The sequence below is a fragment of the Balaenoptera musculus genome, chromosome 19, assembly GCF_009873245.2.
Source record: "Balaenoptera musculus isolate JJ_BM4_2016_0621 chromosome 19, mBalMus1.pri.v3, whole genome shotgun sequence".
In the NCBI taxonomy this organism is placed as follows: Eukaryota; Metazoa; Chordata; class Mammalia; order Artiodactyla; family Balaenopteridae; genus Balaenoptera; species Balaenoptera musculus.
The window spans coordinates 6,325,049-6,347,325 of NC_045803.1; the positions used below are offsets into that span (position 1 = coordinate 6,325,049).

At 47.4% G+C, this 22,277-nt stretch overlaps 2 protein-coding genes across 3 annotated transcripts; both read right to left on the minus strand.

Annotated features, from left to right (window-relative positions):
- Nucleotides 1-8,338: 8,338 nt before the first annotated feature.
- Nucleotides 8,339-9,443, minus strand: LOC118885392 (SIGLEC family-like protein 1). Its single transcript, XM_036834022.1, has 3 exons — nt 9,215-9,443; nt 8,592-8,873; nt 8,339-8,445 (listed from the first exon to the last, which is right to left on the minus strand). The coding sequence occupies exons 1-3, from the start codon at nt 9,441-9,443 to the stop codon at nt 8,339-8,341; spliced, it is 618 nt and encodes a 205-aa protein (XP_036689917.1).
- A 7,734-nt stretch (nt 9,444-17,177) lies between these two features.
- LOC118885129 (UPF0193 protein EVG1-like) lies at nt 17,178-18,153 on the minus strand. 2 transcript variants are annotated; one of them, XM_036833521.1, is made up of 2 exons: nt 18,044-18,150; nt 17,226-17,983 (listed from the first exon to the last, which is right to left on the minus strand). In XM_036833521.1, exons 1-2 carry the CDS (start codon nt 18,148-18,150, stop codon nt 17,497-17,499), a joined length of 594 nt encoding a protein of 197 aa, XP_036689416.1. In that variant the 3' UTR covers nt 17,226-17,496. The 2 variants fall into 2 exon arrangements, with proteins under 2 accessions (XP_036689415.1, XP_036689416.1); XM_036833520.1 differs by having other exon boundaries at nt 17,178-18,153.
- Between the last annotated feature and the right edge of the window lie 4,124 nt (nt 18,154-22,277).

The following is a 22,277-nucleotide window of genomic DNA, read 5'->3' on the forward strand; positions in this document are numbered from 1 at the left end:
GGGAGGGGCAGGGCAGGGCTCTGTGAGTGGGAGATGCCAAGGCTCAGAGGTGGGCACTAAACAGCCTAGACCACCGAGTCCCATCATCTCTCAGAGGAGGACGCTCTTATCCTCATCTCGGCTGACTCACCTGCATCTCCTGCACTTCCACCTGGCCTCAGACAGGTGTGCAGTGAAGGGTTAACGCAGCAGGCCTGGGTTGTCCAAACCCTGCCCATTCTAAACAGAGGACTGGCTCCTGGAAGGGAAACTCTAAGCCCTTGGAATGTCCTGATACGAGTGCCTTTGTTTATCTGGGGACCTTGGGCCACACTAGATAGTCTATGCTAACAGTGTGATTTATGGGGGATGCCCTGGGTCGTGTGGTAGCAGCTTGACCCCATGGTGGGCGGTGGCCCTGGAAAGTAAGAGCTACATAACCAGCCTCCAATAAAACCCTGGACACCGAGGCTCAGGTGAGCAGCCCTTGTCGACAACACTCTGCGTCTTGTCACACGTTGCTGCTGGGGGATCACGCAAACTTCCCACTCCACTGGGACAGGACCACTGGAGGCTCCTGGCCTCTCTGGGACTCTGCCCTGTGTGCTCTTCCCATGGCTAGTTTTTTTTTTTCCAAAATAAAATTTGTTTATTTATTTATTTATTTTTGGCTGCCTGGGGTCTTTGTTGCTGCGCGCAGGCTTTTCTCTGGCTGCGGCGAGCGGGGGCTACTCTCCGTTGCGGTGCGCGGGCTTCTTGTTGCGGTGGCTTCTCTTGTTGCGGAGCACGGGCTCTAGGTGCGCGGGCTTCAGTAGATGTGGGGCAGGCGGGCTTAGTTGCTCCGTGGCATGTGGGATCTTCCTGGACCAGGGCTTGAACCCGTGTCCCCTGCATTGGCAGGCGGATTCTTATAACCACTGCGCCACCAGGGAAGCCCCCATGGCTAGTTTTAATCTCTATCCTTTTGCTGCAATAAACCGTGAGCATGACAGCTTTGCAGAGTTCTGGGATCCTTCCCGTGAATTGCTGAAACACAGTGGACATCAGCAAATGTCTGCTCAGAAGGGGGTGAGCTGTAGGTTCCTGGGGGCCCTCTGCGTGGGGGCCCCCCGTGCACGACTACATTTCAAGCATTTGATTCTTATCCTGGTGCAGAGAGGCTGTGCCTGGCCCGATGTCACACAGCCTGGGGTTGGAGCCGTGTCTGACCCCTTAGCGCCCTCTCGTGTCTCTCTCTTGACTCTGGAGGAAAAGGTCAGCCCTGTAACCACTTCTAGGAAGATGATCCACTTTCCAACCTCATCTTTATTCATGGAGCTGCTGCCGGCTCCCTTCCGTCCCCACCCTGCCGCCCACCCAGGAGGACGTACCATTTTTCCTGAATTCCGTCTCCGTGTCTCCACGAGCCCCTAACTGGTGGAGTGTGGGTTTTTTTTTTTTTTTTTTTGGAAAAATCCCGAATCTTTAATGTTACTCCTCGCCTGGTTCAGCCCAGACGTGAGACACCTGAGCTTGGCAGAGTGTGGGGTCTTTGAAGTCGAACTCAAGGATGTTGCCACGTGTGTTCTTACAATGAGAAAAACAACTTTTGAGGAAAATTACTTTGCTTTTCCCACTTGTGTCTCGGTGTTTTATAGCGTGATTACTCTGCTCACACCCGGAGTCTGAACATTAGATAAGGACTTGAGTGAAGGATGCTCGCCATAAGTTCACACTTTGTTTTTCCCAAGACACCTTTTAGAATAACCACTTGGGGGCTTCCCTGGTGACACAGTGGTTAAGAATCCGCCTGCCAATGCAGGGGACACGGGTTTGAGCCCTGGTCTGGGAAGATCCCACATGCCGCGGAGCAACTAAGCCCGTGAGCCACAACTACTGAGCCCGCGCGCCTAGAGCCCGTGTTCCGCAACAAGAGAAGCCATAGCAACGAGAAGCCCACGCACCCCAACAAAAAGTAGCCCCTGCTCGCCGCAACTAGAGAAAGCCCGCGTGCAGCAACAAAGACCCAACGCAGCCAAATATAATAAATAAATAAATTTATTAAAAAAAAATAAAAATAAAAAAAATAAAACAACCACTTAAGAGTTGGGCCCGAGTTAGTGACCTGGCCCCAACCACCTTACAAGTAATAGGTGCTGCTACCCCGCGATCTCGGGCTTGCCAGTGCCCGGGGGTGGAGGACTGCCCTTCCCCGGCTCAACCGCGCCCCCTTGCGTCTGGGATCTGTAAGTCACCAAAATCCTGTGACGCTATTGAAACCGCACCTTCCCCGAAGTGGGAGCTGGATGCTGAGGGGACCATATGCCAGCCCCGTATGGGTGGCTTCTGCCTCCCCAGTTAGCAGGTCATAAGCTCATAAGCTGCATATATATATTTTTAATGCAATACCCCAGCTCTGGCTTCTCCACCGGGTTCGTCCTGGAGGGTGGGGGGAGCCGGCCAGGCACGGCCCCTCTTGATTCTCCTGAGAGTGGATTGGGTGAAGGTTGAGGCCTGTTTGCAGGGAGCCTCATCCAGGCACAGCCAGTGGCACCTTGCCTGGCTTGTTTCTCCCTGTCGTCTGCCCCCTGCCAAGACCCTCTGCTTGCCCTGCCCTGGCTGGAGCGCTCCAAGCCCCCTGGGTGCCCCCTGGTTTTGATCCTGTGGCTTACTGTGCCTGGACTGCCATCAGCCCTCCCAGCTCAGGTGGCACCGCTCCAGCTCCCCAGGCGAGGTCAAGCCCCCCCCTTCCCCAGTGCCGGCCCCCCGCCCTCCCAGAGGCTCCCTGTACACAGCCCCTGGCCGCGCAGGCTGTGACAACCTGGATTCCTTGCGGGCAGGACCTGGATCCGACTCATCTCCGGGCCCTCCCTCCGGGGCCTGGCACACGGGAGGCCTCCGGGGACGTTCGTGGCAGCACGAGTGAATGACTTCCTGGATCTTCCCTCTCCCCCGGGAACTCGTCCTCATCCTCCCAGCCCTGAGCGGGGGGTTCTGTTTGCGCTTGGCCTGAGGTGTTTGAACTCTGACTAAGGACACCTCCTGTTGGCAGGGGTTGGGTTTAGAGAAAGGGAGACCCTCTACGTCTGTGCTTCTGATGAGATTTGCAAATGAGAGGCCCACGTATGGCTTTTCCTGGGCCCATGCTGTTTTTTAAAAAACATGGTCTCGATTACCAACATATTTGAATCCAGAAATTTCCCACGGAAATCTGGATCTCTGGGGAAAAAACCCCCTCAGATCCGGCCATAGAGATCCTATTCCTGCTCGGGGCGGGTGGGTGGTGGAAGGCGTGGGAGTGGAGACGGCGGCTGCGGGGCGGCCCCTTCAGGTGGGGCACCTGCTCTCAAGGTGCATGCGGTCCCGCCAGGCACTTGTTTTGCTACCCGCCTGGCTCCTGTGGGCTTGAGTTTGCAGCCTCTGCACTGGAGGCTTACAAGGTCGGGAGAAAATGATCAGGGACTCGGACAGCTGCTCCAGGGACCCAGGGGTCCTGAGCGGGGCAAGGTCTTGCTGTGTGGCCTGGGGCGCTGTGAGCCTCAGTTTCCCCGTTTGCCGTGTGGGGATGGGGAGGATCCCCAGAGTCCCTGCGGAGGGACCTATAGGGTCTCACTTCCCTTCTGCGGGTCTCAGTTTCTCTCCCTGTAGAATGCTGGGCTGGACTTGGTCGGTGGTCGCTGTCACTCTGGTTCACAGGGCCCCATGTGGCCTCTGCCGCGGTAACAGCCCATACCCTAGTACTGCCCCCTACAGGGTTCTTGTATTTCACCTGTGCTCCTGGGTGACGGAGGCCGGTCCAGACCTCGCTCCTCCAGGGCAGGGAGCAGGCGTGTGGGCGGACAGGAGGCCTGGGGGGGTGTCTGCCCAGTGAATGGGTGAGTGCTGGGCAGGGCCTCTGGTCTTAGCTTCTGAATTGTAGCCGCCGATCCTGCCCTGCGGGTCTGCGCGGGTCTGCCCCGGCCGCTGGATCTAGGCAGCTGTGAGCCACGTGCTGGGCTTGATCTGTCCTGGAGTTCACGTGTCTGCGGTCTTCTTTCTCTCTCAAGAGCCCTAGACTGTGGGAGAACCAGATCCTGGCATCTGTCTGCCGTGGGCAAGCCCCTTCCCCTCGAAGGGTCTCCCACAAACGGAGGGATCCAATTAGCTCCTTGAAGCCTCTGTTATGGGCTGAATTGTGTCCCTTCCCCGCCTCACCCCATCCATACGTTGAAGCCCTAATCCTCAGCACCTCAGAATGTGACTTTGTTTGGAGACAGGACCTTTAAAGAGATGAGGTAAAATGAGGTCACATGGGTGGGCCCTAATCCAATGGGACTGATGCCCTCAATAAGGAGGAAACTAGGACACAGACATACACAGAAGGATGACCACGTGAGGACACAAGAGGAAGATGACTGTCTACGAGCCAAGGGGAGAGGCCTCAGAAGGAATCAACCCTGCCCACACCTTGATCTTGGACTTGTAGTTTCCAGAATCGTGAAAAAATAAATTTCTGTTGTTTAAGCCCCCAAGTCTGTGGTGCTTTCTTATGGCAGCACAAGCGGACTCATAAGCCCCCTTCTAGATTTTGCTCTCCTTTCCTGGTGGGGCAAGGGCTGCCTGTGGGCGGGGCAGCAGGTAGGGGCTGGGACCCCTCAGGGTCGTCACCATCTGGGGCACGGGGGGCTTGGCTGCCGGAATGGGGCGTCGGCTTGAAGAAGCAGACAGATGCTCTGCTTTGGCTGAGCCCTGGGTCTCCCGGCCGGTTGCCAGGCATCCGGGGGCTCTGGGCATCTTTGTGTCTAACGCGCGCCCTCTGGTGGCCTCAGCTGTGCAGCAGCCCAGCCCAGGGACTTACCTCTGACAGAAGCAGGTGAGGTTTCAGCTTCAGACTCCTTGGGTGTTTCTGGCTCCTCCAGCAGCTCTGGTTTCTTGAGGATCAGGGCCTCACCGGCCATGGGAATATGACTCTCCTCCCACCACTTACGCATCTTCATTTTAAGGCAGTGAGCCCCATGGTTAATGCTGTGCTCAGTACCCCCTGGTTCCCAGAAGGAGCCCTGGGCTGGGGGTCAGAAGACCAAATTTCCCTCCGTTTGCTGGTTCTGTGACCAGCGTCGCCTCCCCTCATCAAATGGGGATCCAAGTCCCTACTCCCTTGGCCTGGACCCTCTTCCCAGCCTCTTGTTCACAGCCCTCCCATGGCGCCCCCGTGTTCCCCAGGACAAAGTCCCAGCCCTCCAGCCTGGTGGCCCTTCATGACTGTGCCTTTCCTCTGCTTCTCTCCTGGCCCTCTAAAGTCTCGATATGTATGCAATTTCTTTTTATAGACAAATCTTTTTTTTTTTAATTAAAAAAAATATTTTTTTGGCTGTGCTGCACAGCTTGTGGGATCTTAGTTCCCCGACCAGGGATCGAACCCACACCCTCGGCAGTGAAAGCACGGGGTCCTAACCACTGGACAGCCAGGGAATTCCCTAGACAAATCTCTTCTGCATCTCTTTTCTTTCTCAATATTCCTGGCATATTTGTGCATATCAGTGTACAGAGAGTTCCCTTAGTCTTTTCACAGTTGTAAGTTTTGGGCACTCCTCCCAGGGAGAGGTGGGGTTTATTTCCTCTCCCCTTGAATCTTGACTAGCTTATGACTTTTTGTAAAAGAATATGGCAGAAATGACACTGTCAATTCCAGGTCTAGCCCTAAACGGGACTGGCAACTTATGCCTTGGAAGAGACCAGGATGAGAGGCCCTGAGACTCCAGGGAAAGGGAGAGGGGCCCAGCAATCTTCTGATGGTCCCCATCAAAATGCCACAGCCCAGCCCAGCTGCTAACTAACGACCACCACGTGACCTCAGTAGATGGCACAGGAGGGCAGAAGACTCATCCAGTTGGGTCCTACCCACATTCCTGATCTATGAAATTGTGAGATACATTAAAACGATCATGGCTTAAAATCATGGCTTAAAATCATGGCTTAGGTAATCGGGCCGGGAGATTATGACAACAGGCAAACAGAACTGTCGTCAAGTTCTCTTGAACTTGTTGAGTTCAGCTCTTGTCACCCACAACTGGAAGAGTTCTGACTAATGCAACTTATCTCCCTTAATAACCACCAAGTTTCCATTATCCTCCAAAGTTTTCCACCTGTGAAAATATGAACCCCAATGCCCCCATGCTCTCCCTGGTTCTACTCTATCAGCTTTCCTGTGCTGTCATTCCAATCTCGTGTTCCTCTTCTTTGATCCCACAGGTGGAAACTTCAAGGCCAAGACACCATGTTCTCTAGCACCTGTGAAGACCCTCTTGGTTTCCCTTCCTTCCCAACCCCACAGGGTACAACTGGTTGCCCACTTGAAGCGCTCTCTCCCTCCAGCCTCCCTGCCTCCCTTTCCCCCACCCCATCACCCTTCCATGGGACCCTGCCTGCAAAGACCCAAACCTAGATCAATGCCACCATCTACTCTTTCTTTCCAATGACCACTGGTGGAAGGAAACATCACAGGGCAATGACGCTTGGTGCCATTAACAATTAATAATCTCCAAAAAAAAAAATTAATCACCTCCAGTCACTGCTGGGCCTTTGCTGCTGCTTACCAAGTGTTTTCCTTGTCCTTGTACAGATCCCAATTATTCTCCTCAGTGACTATTCTAACCACACCTAACACTGTCCCTCTTCTTAATTCTCTACCCCTCACCCCTGCTCCCACCCACATCACTTTCAGAAGATGGCTTTGCCATATTTCTTCCCTCTGGAAAGGAGCCACTGGGTAGGATCCAATCACAAATGGCCACCCAGTGATAAATGTCACTTAAAGGTGAACCAGAAAAAGAACATCTGCTATTGGATTTTGAACACTGGATGGTACATAGAAGGAGTTTGTGGGGCTGAGGTGGGAGAGATTTGGACATGCTTATATGATTCAGAGAAAGAGCCAGTGAAGAAAGAGTGATTGATAATTTAAGAGACAGGAGGAATGATTAATGGAGTGTGAAGGAGATGGATTCCCAAGCAAAGGAGGTAGGGCTAACCTTGGACGGGAAAAGGGATGCCTCTTTCTCTGAAAAAGGCAAGGAGTAAATCATCAGTGCCCGTGGTAAATAACTCTGTAGGTTTGGGGAGCTGCTTTTTTCCTGCGAAGTAGGGAAACCTTATTGCTAAGAGTGAGAGGGGAAGAGATAAGAGAGTTGGGGGAAAAAGGAAAACATTTGTAGTACTGACAGAGTGCTATGTCGGAAAGGGCTAGCTAGAGGTAGTCTGACGGATTTCTGGGCAGTATTGATGCTTGCTCCCAAGGGATAAGGAGATGCTGAAGGGGTAAGTTTCCCTTAGAATCTTCCTCGTGCAGGCCTCTAACCCAGCACTTGTTTACTTGTCTATATCCTTAGAAAATACAGGAGACAAGGTTAGAGGGAAAAAAAAAGAGAAAGAAGCTTTGACAAATATTAAATGAGAATCCCATAGTGAACGGAAAGGGCAGAGGCATATATGAAAGAATGTTTGAGACTTTTCCAGGACTGATAAAAGACACCAACGCAGAGATTAAAGAGGTCAAACAAATATAACAACAAACAAAAAAAGATATCCACACTTAGTCACATCAGAGTGAAACCATTAGTGCTAATACCCCAAAGCCCAGATGGATATGGGGGCCCTGAAAAGGCACCCAGCCCAGGTACCAGGGAAGGTTTCCTGGAGCACATGATGGAAGAGCTGTGAGCTGAGTCCTAAACAATGAGTAAACGTCAGCCAGGTAAGAGAGGGGTTCAGGGATGGGAGATGAAGTGTAGAGAAGGGCACCAAGCAGAACTCACAGTACAGCTCGAAAAGATTTAAACAACATGACTAATAAATTTGGTTTAAAGGATATATATATATACATGTACATATATATAATATTTATATAAAACACTGCATTCAACAAGTGTAGAATGCATATTCTTTTCAAGCCCACCTTGGAATATTTATTTATATAAACTAAACAAAAATTCTGTCACAAAGAAATAAAGAACTGAAATCATGCATAGCATATTCTTTGACCTTATTGGAGTTAAATAGAAATAAAGAAATGAGGATTATTAGAAAATATTGATGCCTCTAAAAAAAACCTCTATGGGTCAAAAAATAATAATGGAAATTAGAGATATTTTAACCAAAAGATAATAGAAGACTTTATATTAAAATTTGTGAGATTCAGCTACAGTCATGCTTACGGGGAAATTTATAGCCTTAAATGGAAAACTGGAAAAGAAGAATGGCTGAAATTTAACGATGTAAGCGTCTGTATCAAGAAAACTGACAGAGCTGAATTAACTGGACGAATCATAAGGTAGGAAATAAAGAATGTAAATAAATGTGGTAGGCTTCGGGGAAGGCTTGCTGTTGAATTTTAACTTGATACTCACGCAAGGAGGACAAGGAAGAAGAAGAACAGTGCTGATGTAATGGACCCATACACAATGCCCTGGATCAGCCCTTTCACGAACGCACTGGAAACTGAATTCTTATCTGGAATCAGAGGGAAGTGAGAGTAGTTTTTCTCCTATGGCTATACATTCTGAGCCACGACTCTTTACTCTGGCTCTGTACCCAGCCTCATCCTGGTCCCTAGGTGTCGTCATTCTAGCCCAGTAACTAGACCCCTGTATACTTACCTGTTATGAGGAAGATGCTTGAAGTATGGATTCCGTATTGGTTCTTCCCCTCACAGTGGAGACCCGTGACTATTTCAGGCTCCCCGAGGAGGCTGATGGTGCTGTTGGCCCAAGGGGCAATTATGCTAAAAGTCACCTGCAGGATGTTATTCATGTTGTTCAGACCCACGGGAACACCTCCCATCAACCACTGCACGGAGGGCGTGGGGATCCCGTGGAAGGAACCGTTGCACTGCAGAGTCTTCTCCAAGGAACAAGAAGAATAAAGCAGCCTGGTGGGGGCTGTAGGGAAGCAGGGTCAAGAGTCAGCAAGCATCCTGACTTCCCTTCTCTGCTTCCTCCAGGACCCAGCCTTCTCCTTATTTGTGATGCACATGGGGCTTCAGAAAGACTTTCCGGAAGCCCAGAGGGGCTGGGACTCAGACTAGCTCCCCTTCATCTTCTCTCCTCACCTGCCTCAGAATCAGCCTCAGCTCTTACCTCTGGCCTTTCAGCCCAGAACTTAGGGGAAGAGGAGACGGCGCCCCAGACTGTTCCTGTCCCCCAGCCCAGGACTTAGGTCTTTCTCTTGGGCCCACCGTTCCTCACAGACTCTGGATTTTCCCTTGCCCACCAGCACTCACAGGCCTCCTGGAGGCAGACCATGCTGCTCCCGGTCAGGTTAGCTGGGGAGAAGTTCAGATGACATCCGAGAGTGGTGCCATGGTCCTTAGGCTTCAGGGTGAAGTGCAGCACCAAGGAGGAGGAGTTGTTGGAGCCGTCTGTGTTAGAGGACGTATTGGGCCTTTTCCAGGAGAGGAAGAGGGCTTTGGTTTCTTTGCAGGTGCTTCTGAAGGCACAGGCCAAGGACATACGTCCCCCAGCTGCAAGAATCTCTGGGATGTGGCGCCCTGGTTTCTGGGTCAGGTCTGGAGGAGAGAGACAGATTGGACCCAAAACTTGGAGACAAGGGACCCTCATGGACACTTCAGTGAGGCACAGTGTTGCAGGTTGCAAAGTGCTTTCCCACCCATTAGCTCATTTGGTACCCCTCCCTTAATCCAACCACCTCATAGAAGCTGGGATTGTTACTATTGGGTGGCTTTTCACAAGTATATTTCCCTTCTCCATATGGAAGGGGCACACCTCAGGGTCTAGGTGAGCAAACTGAAGAGAGTTGCTTAAGGTGGCAGAGCTTGAACCAGAACCTTGACTTTCAAGACAGGATGAGTGAATTTTCTGAGGATCTACATAGCCTTCGATTCTTTACCTGTCTCTTAGCCTCCTCCCTCCTACTCTGCCTTCTCCCTCCCAATCCATCTCTTCCCTTAGGCTCTGCCCCTTCCCAGCTGATCTATGATCATTTACACCCCCAACTCTTACTGGCTGGATACTGCTGGGCAAGTCACTTCTCCCCCTCTTTGCCATTCCTATTCGGGGGAAAAAGTTATCAGCTGTGCCAATTGAGTTGTATTATGGTTGTAAAAATGAAATACCTAAGATTTTGTAAAGCCCGGAACCAGGTGAAGCAAAAGCCACACAATTACCAGAACGCCTTCTGGAGTTCCTTCTTTCCAAACCATCCATTGTATGAGATTGAATGTCACCTGACACGGAGAGATCGATATTCTCCCTCAGCAAAGCACTCGTGTGTTCTCCTAGATCTGCATAGAGTAAGTACGTCGTGTTGTCCCTTTTGAGTATGTCGTGGATCAGCTGAGTACATTCTTGCCCTTCGAGACTCCAAATAGTGTGGGATCTGTCCTTGGTGTTACCATCTATGGCAGCATTGGGTTGATTTGTAGCTACAGGGGAGCTGATGCTTTTACTGAGCCAGGAGGCCAGGGTCATGGAGCTGCTTGCGGATTCTTTGGGAAATTCAAATACACAAGAGATTGCAGAGCACAGGCTCTCTTCCACTGGTATCTTCTTGACTTCTACCAACACATGAAAAAGTAATCCTGTGGGGAGAGATTCAAGTTGAAAAAGACTCACCTCGTGTCCTATAGTATCCTACCTGTGCATTAAAGGATTAATCTTACCCTAGAAAGGCTTGGCTCTCGCCCAGGTTCTGGGTGGGAAGCTCTGGGCCCTTGCAATGTTCTGTCTAGTAATGACCAGTGTCTTGGTTTACCTGGGCCCTTGGGCCACACCAAACAGTCTATGCTAAAAGCATGATTTAGGGGAAGACTTGGGCTATGCAGTATCAATTTGATCTCTGGAGGGGCTGCAGACAATGGTCAGCCAAGGGGGTGGTCTGCCATGATTATGTGATCGAGCCACAATAAAAACCCTGGACACCAAGGTCTGGTGAGTTTCCCATACTTTGTTGCTGGGAGAGGAGGGGTGCTGTCCACTGGGAGATGACAACTGGAAACTGGCGTCTGGTCTCTCCTAGGTCCTGCCTTATGTGCTCTTCCCTCTGCTGATTTTAGTCTCTGTTCTTTTGCTATAATAAATCATAACCAGGGGAGACTTCCCTGGTGGCGCAGTGGTTAAGAGTCCACCTGTCAATGCAGGGGACACGGGTTCGAGCCCTGGTCCGGGAAGATCCCACATGCCGCAGAGCAACTAAGCCCGTGTGCCACAACTACTGAGCCTGTGCTCTAGAGCCCGTGAGCCACAACTACTGAACCTGCGTACCACAACTACTGAAGCCTGTGTGCCTAGAGCCCGTGGTCTGCAACAAGAGAAGCCACTGCAATGAGAAGCCTGCGCACCACAACGAAGAGTAGCCCCTGTTGGTCGCAACTAGAGAAAGCCCGCGTGCAGCAACGAAGACCCAACGCAGCCAAAAATAAATAAATAAATAAAGTAAATTTATAAATAAATAAGTAAATAAATAAATAAATTGTAACCAGGAATAGAATAGTTCTGCTGAATTCCACTTCACCTGACCTCAGCCCAGCCCAGCTTCCACCCCCGCACCCACACCCACCCCGGCACTTCCTTGGCTTTCTCAACCACCTCCCACCCTGCCTCTCATTCCACTTACCCAGCCATAACAGTGGTCGTACCATCAGCACCAACAGGCTCTCAGGGACAAGAGAGGATCAGGACCTATTATGCTGCTAACTCTTGGTCTCAGGTCCACACGTCCTGGAGCGCAGGATTTGGAAGGCAAGAGGAGAGGAGCAGCAGTAAGAAGCAGAAGGTGGAGGTAGAAATAAATTCACTGTTTACTGGGGATTCTTATCTCTGCGATCACCCTTAAGGTCTGTCCACCTGTGAATTAGGAGACTCAGGGGACCAGAGGCTGAGCAGCTTCAAGAACAGGGACAGGGAAGTTTCCCCCTGACTCTCTGTGGAGCCTCAAGACCATGTCTGCTTTCTTCTCTTTCCTCTAGTCTTCACCCCCAGCCCCTTCTCCCTTTAAAGGGTCTCAAATGCCAGGCTGAGGAGCTTGGGCTTTTTCACAAGTCGATGGGGAAGTCATGGAAATCATGGAAAGGTTTTGAACCATGGTTGGGGGGGTGGCAGACAACAGGTGTGGATGTTATAAAGGTCTCTATGGTCTGCGTTGAGGAGGAAGCAATAGTTCAAGAGAAAGATGATGTGGCCTGAGCTGGCCCAGTGGCTATGGGGGATGGAGAGGATGGGGTATATTTAAGAGATATTCGAGTGATAAAAGACATTTCTACGGCTGGCAAGATAAATTCCAAACTCCCTTGCCTTGCATCAAGGCTGTCCATGATTTGGGCTCACACTTGCCCTATCTCTACTGCTCCCCTTTCTGCCATTCTTTGCAAGCTTAAGAGAAACAAGTATGTATACATATATATCACATCTACTCCGTGCATTCCTACCTCTGTATGTTTACTTGGGCCACTCCCTTTTTCATGGCATCCTTCTGCAACTCTCCCCTCTGCCCACATTCAAATCATACCTCTCTTTCTAGCCCAGGTCAAATGTAACTTCCTCCTGGTAGCCTTCCTGGATCCTCACAACCACAAAAAAGCCTCTTTTCTCAGACTTGCTTCAGCACTTCTATATATTCATCTCTTTTAGGGCAATGTATCAGGCAGAACCCAAGAGTTGCCTGATATTTACCTTCTTGTATGTTCTTATTATTTCAAATTTGTTCAGGTGGTGAAGTTATCAGTTAAAAAAAAAAAACCTATTTCCCTTCCTCCTTTACATCTAGGGCTGGCCATGTGACATAGTTCTGGCCAACGAAGCAAGTACAAGAAAAATGCTATTAAATTATTATCACCAAATAGAATTCTATTGAGCCGTTACCCCATTTTTTGCCATCACAATTGAGCTCTGAAGGTCTGTTTTTTGCATATAATACTAGCTAATGAAATTTGAGAGCTCGTTTTTTTTTTTTTAAAATAAGTGTTCATGATAAAGGAAACATGTCTCAGAAAGAATTGAAGATGTTCCCTTCCCCTGCAGCTATAAATCAAAAGATACGGTTTTGTGTTATAAAAGAGTTCAGGGAGTCTGATTTGATATTGTGCAAAACTGAGAATGCTTATAAGAACATAATTTATGTTCTCCTCTGCAATATACAGTTTCATATGAATATTCAAGACTGGTACTGATTTGTTCTGTTCTCTGTTGATATAAATCCACCCTTGGAAGAACAATTCAAACAAAGCGGTCTTACAATACTCCAAAGACATTAGAAATTATTCCATGTCTTATGAAAATGATATCCAAATAAAATGGAATTCTGACCGGTTGTCTTACTTGATAATTTCTTGCTCTGGTAACAATAACATTGTAATTGACATCTCTGTTTCTTAAATTGTATACCTATCTGTAGGATGGTACTGTTCTCTTCTCCCATGTAGACAATGCAAAAATAAAAACCACAGACTCTGCTGTTAGATTTATTATTAAGCAAATATTTTGAGAGACTTGCCTACTTGAAATACCAAATGTCTGAGGCTATCTGCTGGAGACTTTTGGGGAGTTCTGGTTTTCTGATATTAGCACCACTACTTTCTTCTTGTTGCTTTTCTTCTTCTTTTTCCCTGGAATATAGATGTGATACTGGGAGTGGAGCAGCCGTCTGGCAACCGTGAGGAACCATGTAGATCAAAGCCACAGACTGAGGATATTATTGACAACAGTATAGGGATCCTTGTTCCCTGACAGCCTTGTGGAGTTGCTACACAAACCTGCACAGTCTACCACACGCTTCTTCATTTGGTTACTGCTTTTGTTGGGAAACTGATGAAATACCCTACCAGGGAATCTATCCAAGAGTGAGCTCCTTGAGAAAAGGCCCTACATCAAATACATCTTTGTGTCCTTCCCAGTGCTTAGAAAGGTTCTCTTCTGAAAAATATATTCCTTATTATCCTTGTAATGTCTTTAGGATCTGTGGTTATAACTACTCTTTCATTCCTGGTATTCAAAATTTGTGTCTTCTGTCTTTTTCTCAGTCAGTTTACTTAAGGTCTATCAATTTTATTGGGTTTTTTTTTTTTAAAGAAAAAGCTTTTGGTTTCAACCGATTTTTCTGTATCGCTTCTGTTTTTTTTTTTTTAATGAAAAAGTCACTTTATTGAAAATTTAATTGTTTCCAATTCTGGAAGGTTAATTTTTTTTTTTAAACATCTTTATTGGAGTATAGTTGTTTTACAATGTGTTAGTTTCTGCTTTATAACAAAGTGGATCAGTTATACATATACATATGTCTCCATATCTCTTCCTTCTTGCATCTCCTTCCCTCCAACCCTCCCTATCCCACCCCTCTATGTGGTCACAAAGCACCTAGCTGATCTCCCTGTGCTATGCAGCTGCTTCCCACTAGCTATCTATTTTACATTTGGTAGTGTATATATGTCCATGCCACTCTCTCACTTTGTCCCAGCTTACCCTTCCCCCTCCCCATATCCTCAAGTCCATTCTCTAGTAGGTCTGCATCTTTATTCCCGTCTTGCCCCTAGGTTCTTCATGACCATTTTTTTTTTTTTAGATTCCATATATATGTGTTAGCATACAGTATTTGTTTTTCTCCTTCTGACTTACTTCACTCTGAATGACAGTCTCTAGGTCCATCCTTCTCACTACAAATAACTCAGTTTCATTCCTTTTTATGGCTGAGTAATATTCCATTGTATATATGTGCCACATCTTCTTTATCCATTCATCTGTTGATGGACACTTAGGTTGCTTCCATGTCCTGGCTATTGTAAATAGAGCCGCAATGAACATTTTGATACATGACTCTTTTTGAATTATGGTTTTCTCAGGGTATATGCCCAGTTGTGGGATTGCTGGGTCGTACGGTAGTTCTATTTTTAATTTTTTAAGGAACCTCCACACTGTTCTCCATAGTAGCTGTATCAATTTACATTCTCACAACAGTGCAAGAGGGTTCCCTTTCCTCCACACCCTCTCCAGCATTTATTGTTTGTAGATTTTTTGATGATGGCCATTCTGACCGGTGTGAGATGATACCTCATTGTAGTTTTGATTTGCATTTCTCTAATGATTAATGATGTTGAGCATTCTTTCATGTGTTTGTTGGCAATCTGTAGTATATCTTCTTTAGAGAAATGTCTATTTAGGTCTTCTGCCCATTTTTGGACTGGGTTGTTTTTTTTTTTTTTGATATTGAGCTGCATGAGCTGCTTGTAAATTTTGGAGATTAATCCTTTGTCAGTTGCTTCATTTGCAAATATTTTCTCCCATTCTGAGGGTTGTCTTTTAGTCTTGTTTATGGTTTCCTTTGCTGTGCAAAAGCTTTGAAGTTTCATTAGGTCCCATTTGTTTATTTTTGTTTTTATTTCCATTTCTCCAGGAGGTGGGTCAAAAAGGATCTTGCTGTGATTTATGTCATAGAGTGTTCTGCCTATGTTTTCCTCTAAGAGTTTGATGGTGTCTGGCCTTACATTTAGGTCTTTAATCCATTTTGAGTTTATTTTTGTGTATGGTGTTAGGGAGTGTTCTAATTTCATTCTTTTACATGTAGCTGTCCAGTTTTCCCAGCACCACTTATTGAAGAGGCTGTCTTTTCTCCATTGTATATTCTTGCCTCCTTTATCAAAGATAAGGTGACCATATGTGTGTGGGTTTATCTCTGGGCTTTCTAACCTGTTCCATTGATCTATATTTCTGTTTCTGTGCCAGTACCATACTGTCTTGATTACTGTAGCTTTGTAGTATAGTCTGAAGTCAGGGAGCCTAATTCCTCCAGTTCCATTCTTCTTTCTCAAGATTGCTTTGGCTATTCGGTGTCTTTTGTGTTTCCATACAAATAGTGAAATTTTTTGTTCTAGTTCTGTGAAAAATGCCAGTGGTAGTTTGATAGGGATTGCACTGAATCTGTAGATTGCTTTGGGTAGTAGAGTCATTTTCACAATGTTGATTCTTCCAATCCAAGAACATGGTATATCTCTCCATCTATTTATATCATCTTTAATTTCTTTCATCAGTGTCTTATAATTTTCTGCATACAGGTCTTTTGTCTCCTTTGGTAGGTTTATTCCTAGATATTTTATTCTTTTTGTTGCAATGGTAAATGGGAGTGTTTTCTTAATTTCACTTTCAGATTTTTCATCATTAGTGTATAGGAATGCAAGAGATTTCTGTGCATTAATTTTGTATCCTGCTACTTTACCAAATTCATTGATTAGATCTAGTAGTTTTCTGGTAGCATCTTTAGGATTCTCTATGTATAGTATCATGTCATCTGCAAACAGTGACAGCTTTACTTCTTCTTTTCCAATTTGGATTCCTTTTATTTCTTTTTCTTCTCTGAGTGCTGTGGCTAAAACTATGTTGAATAATAGTGGTGAGAGTGGGCAACCTTGTCTTATTCCTGATCTTAGTGGAAATGGTTTCAGTTTTTCACCATTGAGGATGATGTTGGCTGTGGGTTTGTCATATATGACCTTTATTATGTTGAGGAAAGTTCCCTCTATGCCTAATTTCTGGAGGTTTTTTTTTTATCATAAATGGGTGTTGAATTTTGTCAAAAGCTTTCTCTGCATCAATTGAGATGATCATATGGTTTTTCTCCTTCAATTTTTTAATATGGTGTATCACGTTGATTGATTTGCATATATTGAAGAATCCTTGCATTCCTGGGATAAACCCCACTTGATCATAGTGTATGATCCTTTTAATGTGCTGTTGGATTCTGTTTGCTAGTATTTTGTTGAGGATTTTTGCATCTATGTTCATAAGTGATATTGGCCTGTAGTTTTCTTTCTTTGTGACATCTTTGTCTGGTTTTGGTATCAGAGTGATGGTGGCCTCATAGGATGAGTTTGGGAGTGTTCCTCCCTCTGCTATATTTTGGAAGAGTTTGAGAAGGATAGGTGTTAGCTCTTCTCTAAATGTTTGATAGAATTCGCCTGTGAAGCCATCTGGTCCTGGGCTTTTGTTTGTTGGAAGATTTTTAATCACAGTTTCAATTTCAGTGCTTGTGATTGGTCTGTTCATATTTTCTATTTCTTCCTGGTTCAGTCTTGGAAGGTTGTGCATTTCTAAGAATTTGTCCATTTCTTCCAGGTTGTCCATTTTATTGGCATATAGTTGCTTGTAGTAATCTCTCATGATCCTTTGTATTTCTGCAGCGTCAGTTGCTTCTGTTGTTAATTTAATTGATTTCTGCTTTCTCTTATTTCTTTCCTTCTGCCTTGCTTTCACTGTGTGTGGGGCTCTTTCCCCAAGAAAAGACTCGTTGTGTGTGTGTCTGTGTCTGTATCTGTGACGGGTCTCAGAGGCTCAGCTGACCGAGGATCCCTGGGCAGAGTCTCAAGGAGAATCAGCTCATTTTCTGAGATGTGGTCCATTTTCTAGGGTGCTATGTCCAGGGTACCCTAGGTGGGGGCAGTGCTATACAACCATTTACATGGCTGAAGGCCGGGGTGGGTGGGCTGACCTGGGGGTGACCCTGCTTGGCGAGGGGGTGGGCTCCAGTGGTGGAGGTTGGGTTCCCCCGCCCCCCTCCGGAGGCAGATTAAGTGGTGGCAAGAGCCTTCCTAAGTTCCTCACTCCTCTTGTGGTCAAGGTCTTCCAGTTCCTGTAGTTTCTGGGAGATTTCAGTAAGGATGATCCCTCGGTACCGTCTGCCCTGCCCTAGGGCCTCCATGTCAGCCAGGAATTCTTTCCTCTCCTGGATTTCCTTCACCAATTCTTCACACCGGTCCAGCTCAGGGGCTGTGTCCTCCTGTCGCACAGGAGGGGACTTTCTTTTCCGTTCCTCTGGCTCCTTCCCGGTGGCAAAAATATTTTGGAGTCTTTGCTTCTCCTTCTCCAGATCTCGGGTGGCTTGAGGCTTCAACTGCTCCCGGCTGTAGGTCCCGTTGGCTTGGCACATGCTGGCAGTCCGGAGGTGGGACCGGGAGGCCAGGATGGGAGGCAAGCAGATGACTGAGGCCGGCGGCTTGGAAGGCAAGACCCTCTGGCTGGAAGTTGGGCTGCACTGTAGTGGGAGAGTGTCTCCTCTTTTCATGGTGTCCACGATGTGGCGCTGTTGGAAATTTGTCAGTTTGGATTCCTTCAACATCGCTCTGAGCAGCTCGCAGGTCCCTGGGGTGTAAGTGGCCGGCTTGGGGCAGCGCCAGAACCCAGTTCCTTTGGTCACTGTCTCCACCCTCTCCTGGGAAGCCATGGGAGGGCTCCTAAAGTGAGACCCCGGCTGGGTGGCCCCTCCCCACAGAGAGTGGCGGCTGGGCTCCGCAGACTGTAACCAAGGCTCTGAAGCAGCGCCGGGGGCGCCGCAGAGATCTCACTCTTTTCCTCCTTCTTTTCTTAAAGCGGCAGCTCTTACCATGGATTTGAGCCCCCCCCCCTTTTTTTTTCTAGTCTAAGCACTGCTTTAGTGGCATCTTATAGCTTTTGATATGTTGTTTTAAAAATACATTCAATTCTAAATATTTTCCAATTTTGTGCTATGGGTTGAATTGTGCCCCCAAGAAGGTTGTGTTGAAACCCTAACCCTACATACCTGTGAATGTGACCTAATTTGAAACTGGGTCTTTGCAGATTACCTTTGGAGTGGGCCCTACTCCAACACAACCGGTGTCCTTATAAGAAGAGGGAAATTTGGATGCAGAAACACACATCCAACACACATGGATAAGGCCGTGTGAAGATGAGGGCAGAGATTGCAGTGTTGCATCTACAAGCCAAGGAATGCCAAGGATTACCAGTCGTCACCATAAACTAAAAGACAGGCAGGGAACAGATTCTCTCTCAGAGACTTCAGAAGGAACCAACCCTGCCAACACCTTGATTTTTGGACTTCCAGCTTCCAGAACTATGAGACGATAAATTTCTGTTGTTTTAAGCCACCCAGTTTGCAGTACTTTTTTATGGCAGCCCTCAAAATCTAACACACCCTGTGATTTTTTTCTTTGACCCATCAGTTGTTTAGAAGTGCATTGTTTAGTTTCCAGATATTTGGTGATTTTCTAGTTGTCTATTATTAATTTCTGGTTTAATTCCATTGTGCTTAGAGAACATACTTTATATGATTTCAATTCCTTTAAATTTGTTGAGACTTGTATTGGGGCCCAGGTTATGGTCTATTTTGGTAAATGTTCCATGAGCCCTTGAATAGAATGTGTATTCTACTATTGCTGGGTGAATATTTTATAAATATCACTTATGTCAATTTGGTTGATAGTATTCTATATCCATTCTGATTTTTTTGTCTACTTGCTCAGTTACTGAGAGGGGAGAGTTGATGTGTCCAGTTCTCCTTTCAGTCAGAGTATATATTAAAAATTTGTTTTTGAAATAAAAATTTTAGTTAGGAATTTTCAGAATCTAATTGCTTCAGAGAATATAGTGATTTATACACTACCTCAGACTGAAGATTGAGAAGAGCTCTGGGGTGGCTCCAGCCAGGGTTTTACCAGGAAAGCAAAGTACTTTAGGCAAGTATCGTGCCCTCCCTGGATTCCCCTCATTTTCCTCATCTGTAAAATGAGTGGGTTTTATTGCCCAGCATGTAAGGGTCCTTCAGACTTGAAAATTCTGATCTCTTCCAGGTCTCATTCCCTTCCCTGGGCCTTGGTGCTTCCATGGGTTGCCTCCACGGGCAACCTTTCTCCTCCCCCTAAATAATCATTTCTTTTTCCAAATTAACCTCCTTGTCTGGGGTTCAGAGAGTTCCAGCCTAGACCTTCCTTAGCACAACTCCATCTGGCTATTTCCTTGAAAACTGAGTGTCCTCCTTGACTTGTGCTGAGTGCATCAAGTGACAGGCTAACTTACTATTATAGAAACATTGACTGGAGAACTTACTTTCCAGAGGGACGACTTGTTGGATTGATTTAACACCTCACGATGAGCCCAATGAACTGACACGTGGGATAACCGTGGGCACAACGACTAACTCACCAGGAAGTGACTAAGGTGGAGGAAGGCTAACTCATCAGCTGTCCTATAACCAGCTCATTAGGCGGCCGGGAGTCCCCGAGCCTCTCCAACGCCCCCCACCCCCAGGAGGTCACTCGGGGATTCCCGCCCCACCACCCTGTCCCCACCAAGCTCCACTCCCCAGGCGCGCCAGTGAGCATGCGCGAGTCCATCCAGAGCCAATCGGGACAGACCTTGCGCCAGGAGTCTCTACTGTCTGTGCCAGCACCGAACAGCCGACCAACCATCACTACTGGGTGCCCTGGGCTCTAGCGGTCCTGGTGAGAATCGTCTTTCTTGAGGAGGCATTTCTAAACCCCTGCTAGACCTTGAGACTACAGATCTCATCAGCGTTAATGACACTCCTTTTGCAACCCAGTACTTCTGGGCAAGAAGGTGATGGGTGGATTGGAAGCCATTGATCAAGGAACAAAATGCCAAGTGTGCGACCTTCAGGGCCGATCAGGAGGCACCTTGGTACCCCCTTGTTTCCTGTCCTGTAACCAAGGCCCTTATCACGAACGAAACAAGACCCACCTTTCCATTTTCATGTCCAAACCCATCACTGACCTATTCCTGTAATAGGGGCGTGGCAGGGGCGTGGCTGTCAAGCTAGTGACCGGTAGCGGTCCTGCTCAGCCATTGGCCAGCATTGCAGTGGGCCCCGCCCCCAAGCGAGCAACGGTTAGCAGTCCTGCTCAGCCATTGGTTGGGGTCTCAGTGGGCCCCTCCCCCAAGTGAGCGACAGTTAGCGACGACCGTTAGTCAGCCACCGTTAGGGGTCCCGCTCAGTCATTGGTTGGAATTGCAGTGGGCCCCTCCCCCTCCCCCTCTGCCTCCTCTGTATAAAAGGAGCCCAAATTCGGACGGAGGGAAGATGGTTTTTTTGAGGCACTAGTCTGCCATCTTCTCCGTCTGCTAGCTTCCAGATTAAAGTCGTTATTCCTTGCCCCAACAACTTGTCTCCTGATTTATTGGCCTGTTATGGGGTAAAGCAGAGTGAGCTTGGGCTCGGTAAAAAATTTGACGAAGTTAGCCAAGAGCCTTGCTGCTTGTGGCCAGTGGGCCCTGCTTGGGGAATTTTCGGGTAAGGCCCTAGCAGCTGACAGGACCACTTGTCTTGAGGATCTTTCCTTCAAAATCCCCTGAAGTGGCACCGGCTGCCCCAGCACTTGGCAGTTGGAGCCAGGAATCGACATTTGGGAGCCAACGGGCTCCATACAGTAGGGTAAGTAACTCTGCTGTGTACAACCGGGAAAATTCTCCCCTCTCAGTTTAGGCTTTTCCTTTAGGGGAAAAGCCAGTTTATTTTGCATGGATTGGAGTGCCCTGTTGAAGAGGGGAATTGTTGTTGGACTCTATACCCGATTTGTGAACTGGTTTGTTTTGCTTTTGTTTTGTATTCATTCGTGATGGAATCTGTGCTTTTGGTATTGGAATTTGCTTGTGCTTTTTGTGTTTTGTTGTTTTTGAACTAACAAATATGGGAAATACTCCATCGGTCCCTAAGGAAAGCACTTTGGGACGTATCTTAAATAAATGGGCAAAATATAGTTGTGGGTCTGTGACTAAGAAAGAGATGATATTCTATTGTATAGTGTGTGGTCCCAATATACGTTAGGATCAGGAGAGCAATGGCGCTTGAATGGCTCACTTATTATACAATCTTGCAATTACAATTGCTTTGTGAAAGAGCACGTATAAATGATGAGATTCCATATGTAGAAGAATTTATGCTATTGCATCAGGAGGAAAAGAAGTCAGACAGCTGCCGCCTTATGGTACAGTGGTCTGAAAGGAAAACCAAGGGAAAAATCTGTTCTACAAGAGGGAGAGGGAGAAAATGAGACTGAGGACATATTATTTCAAAACTTAACCTCCCCCTCCGGCCAACCTGGCTCCCCCAGTGGCCGAGCAGTCTACACCAGTGGTTGTTCCGACTGCCCCCATGCCACCAACATATTCACTCCTTTCACCACCTCCTGTTTCCCCTACTTATGGGGACCGATTAGAAGTTTCTGTGTTAACCCCTGGGGCACAGGGACCTGGTTTGGTGTCACCATCTAAGATGCGACAGAGCATCCAGTTTGGACTGGGCGCCACTTCTGGAGCAGGCAATTTCCCTTGCACCGATACCCCGTAGGAGGCCTTAATACAGATGGCCAATCAGCTGGGTTTCTATGGATGCACAATCCATTCTCAATTTCAGATTTAATTGGAAAAACCATAACCCTACATACCGAGAGGACCCCCTCCACATGACTGAACTTTTCACTTCTATCTTTGTCACTCACTATCCCTCTTGGGGGGACATTCTCACCCTTATGAATATGATGCTTACTGGGGATGAAAGGAGGATGGTCATTGACAAGA

Excerpts from the sequence above, each read along its gene's own strand:
- LOC118885392 (XM_036834022.1), bottom strand. The coding sequence starts at position 9,443 with ATGTCCTTGGCCTGTGCCTTCAGAAGCACCTGCAAAGAAACCAAAGCC. Across the intron at positions 8,874-9,214 it reads GGTCTGCCTCCAGGAGGCCT|CCCCCACCAGGCTGCTTTAT; the intron begins GTGAGTGCTGGT and ends GCTTCCCTACAG. Across the intron at positions 8,446-8,591 it reads AAGCATCTTCCTCATAACAG|ATAAGAATTCAGTTTCCAGT; the intron begins GTAAGTATACAG and ends CTCTGATTCCAG.
- LOC118885129 (XM_036833520.1), bottom strand. The coding sequence starts at position 18,150 with ATGGCTTCCCAGGAGAGGGTGGAGACAGTGACCAAAGGAACTGGGTTC.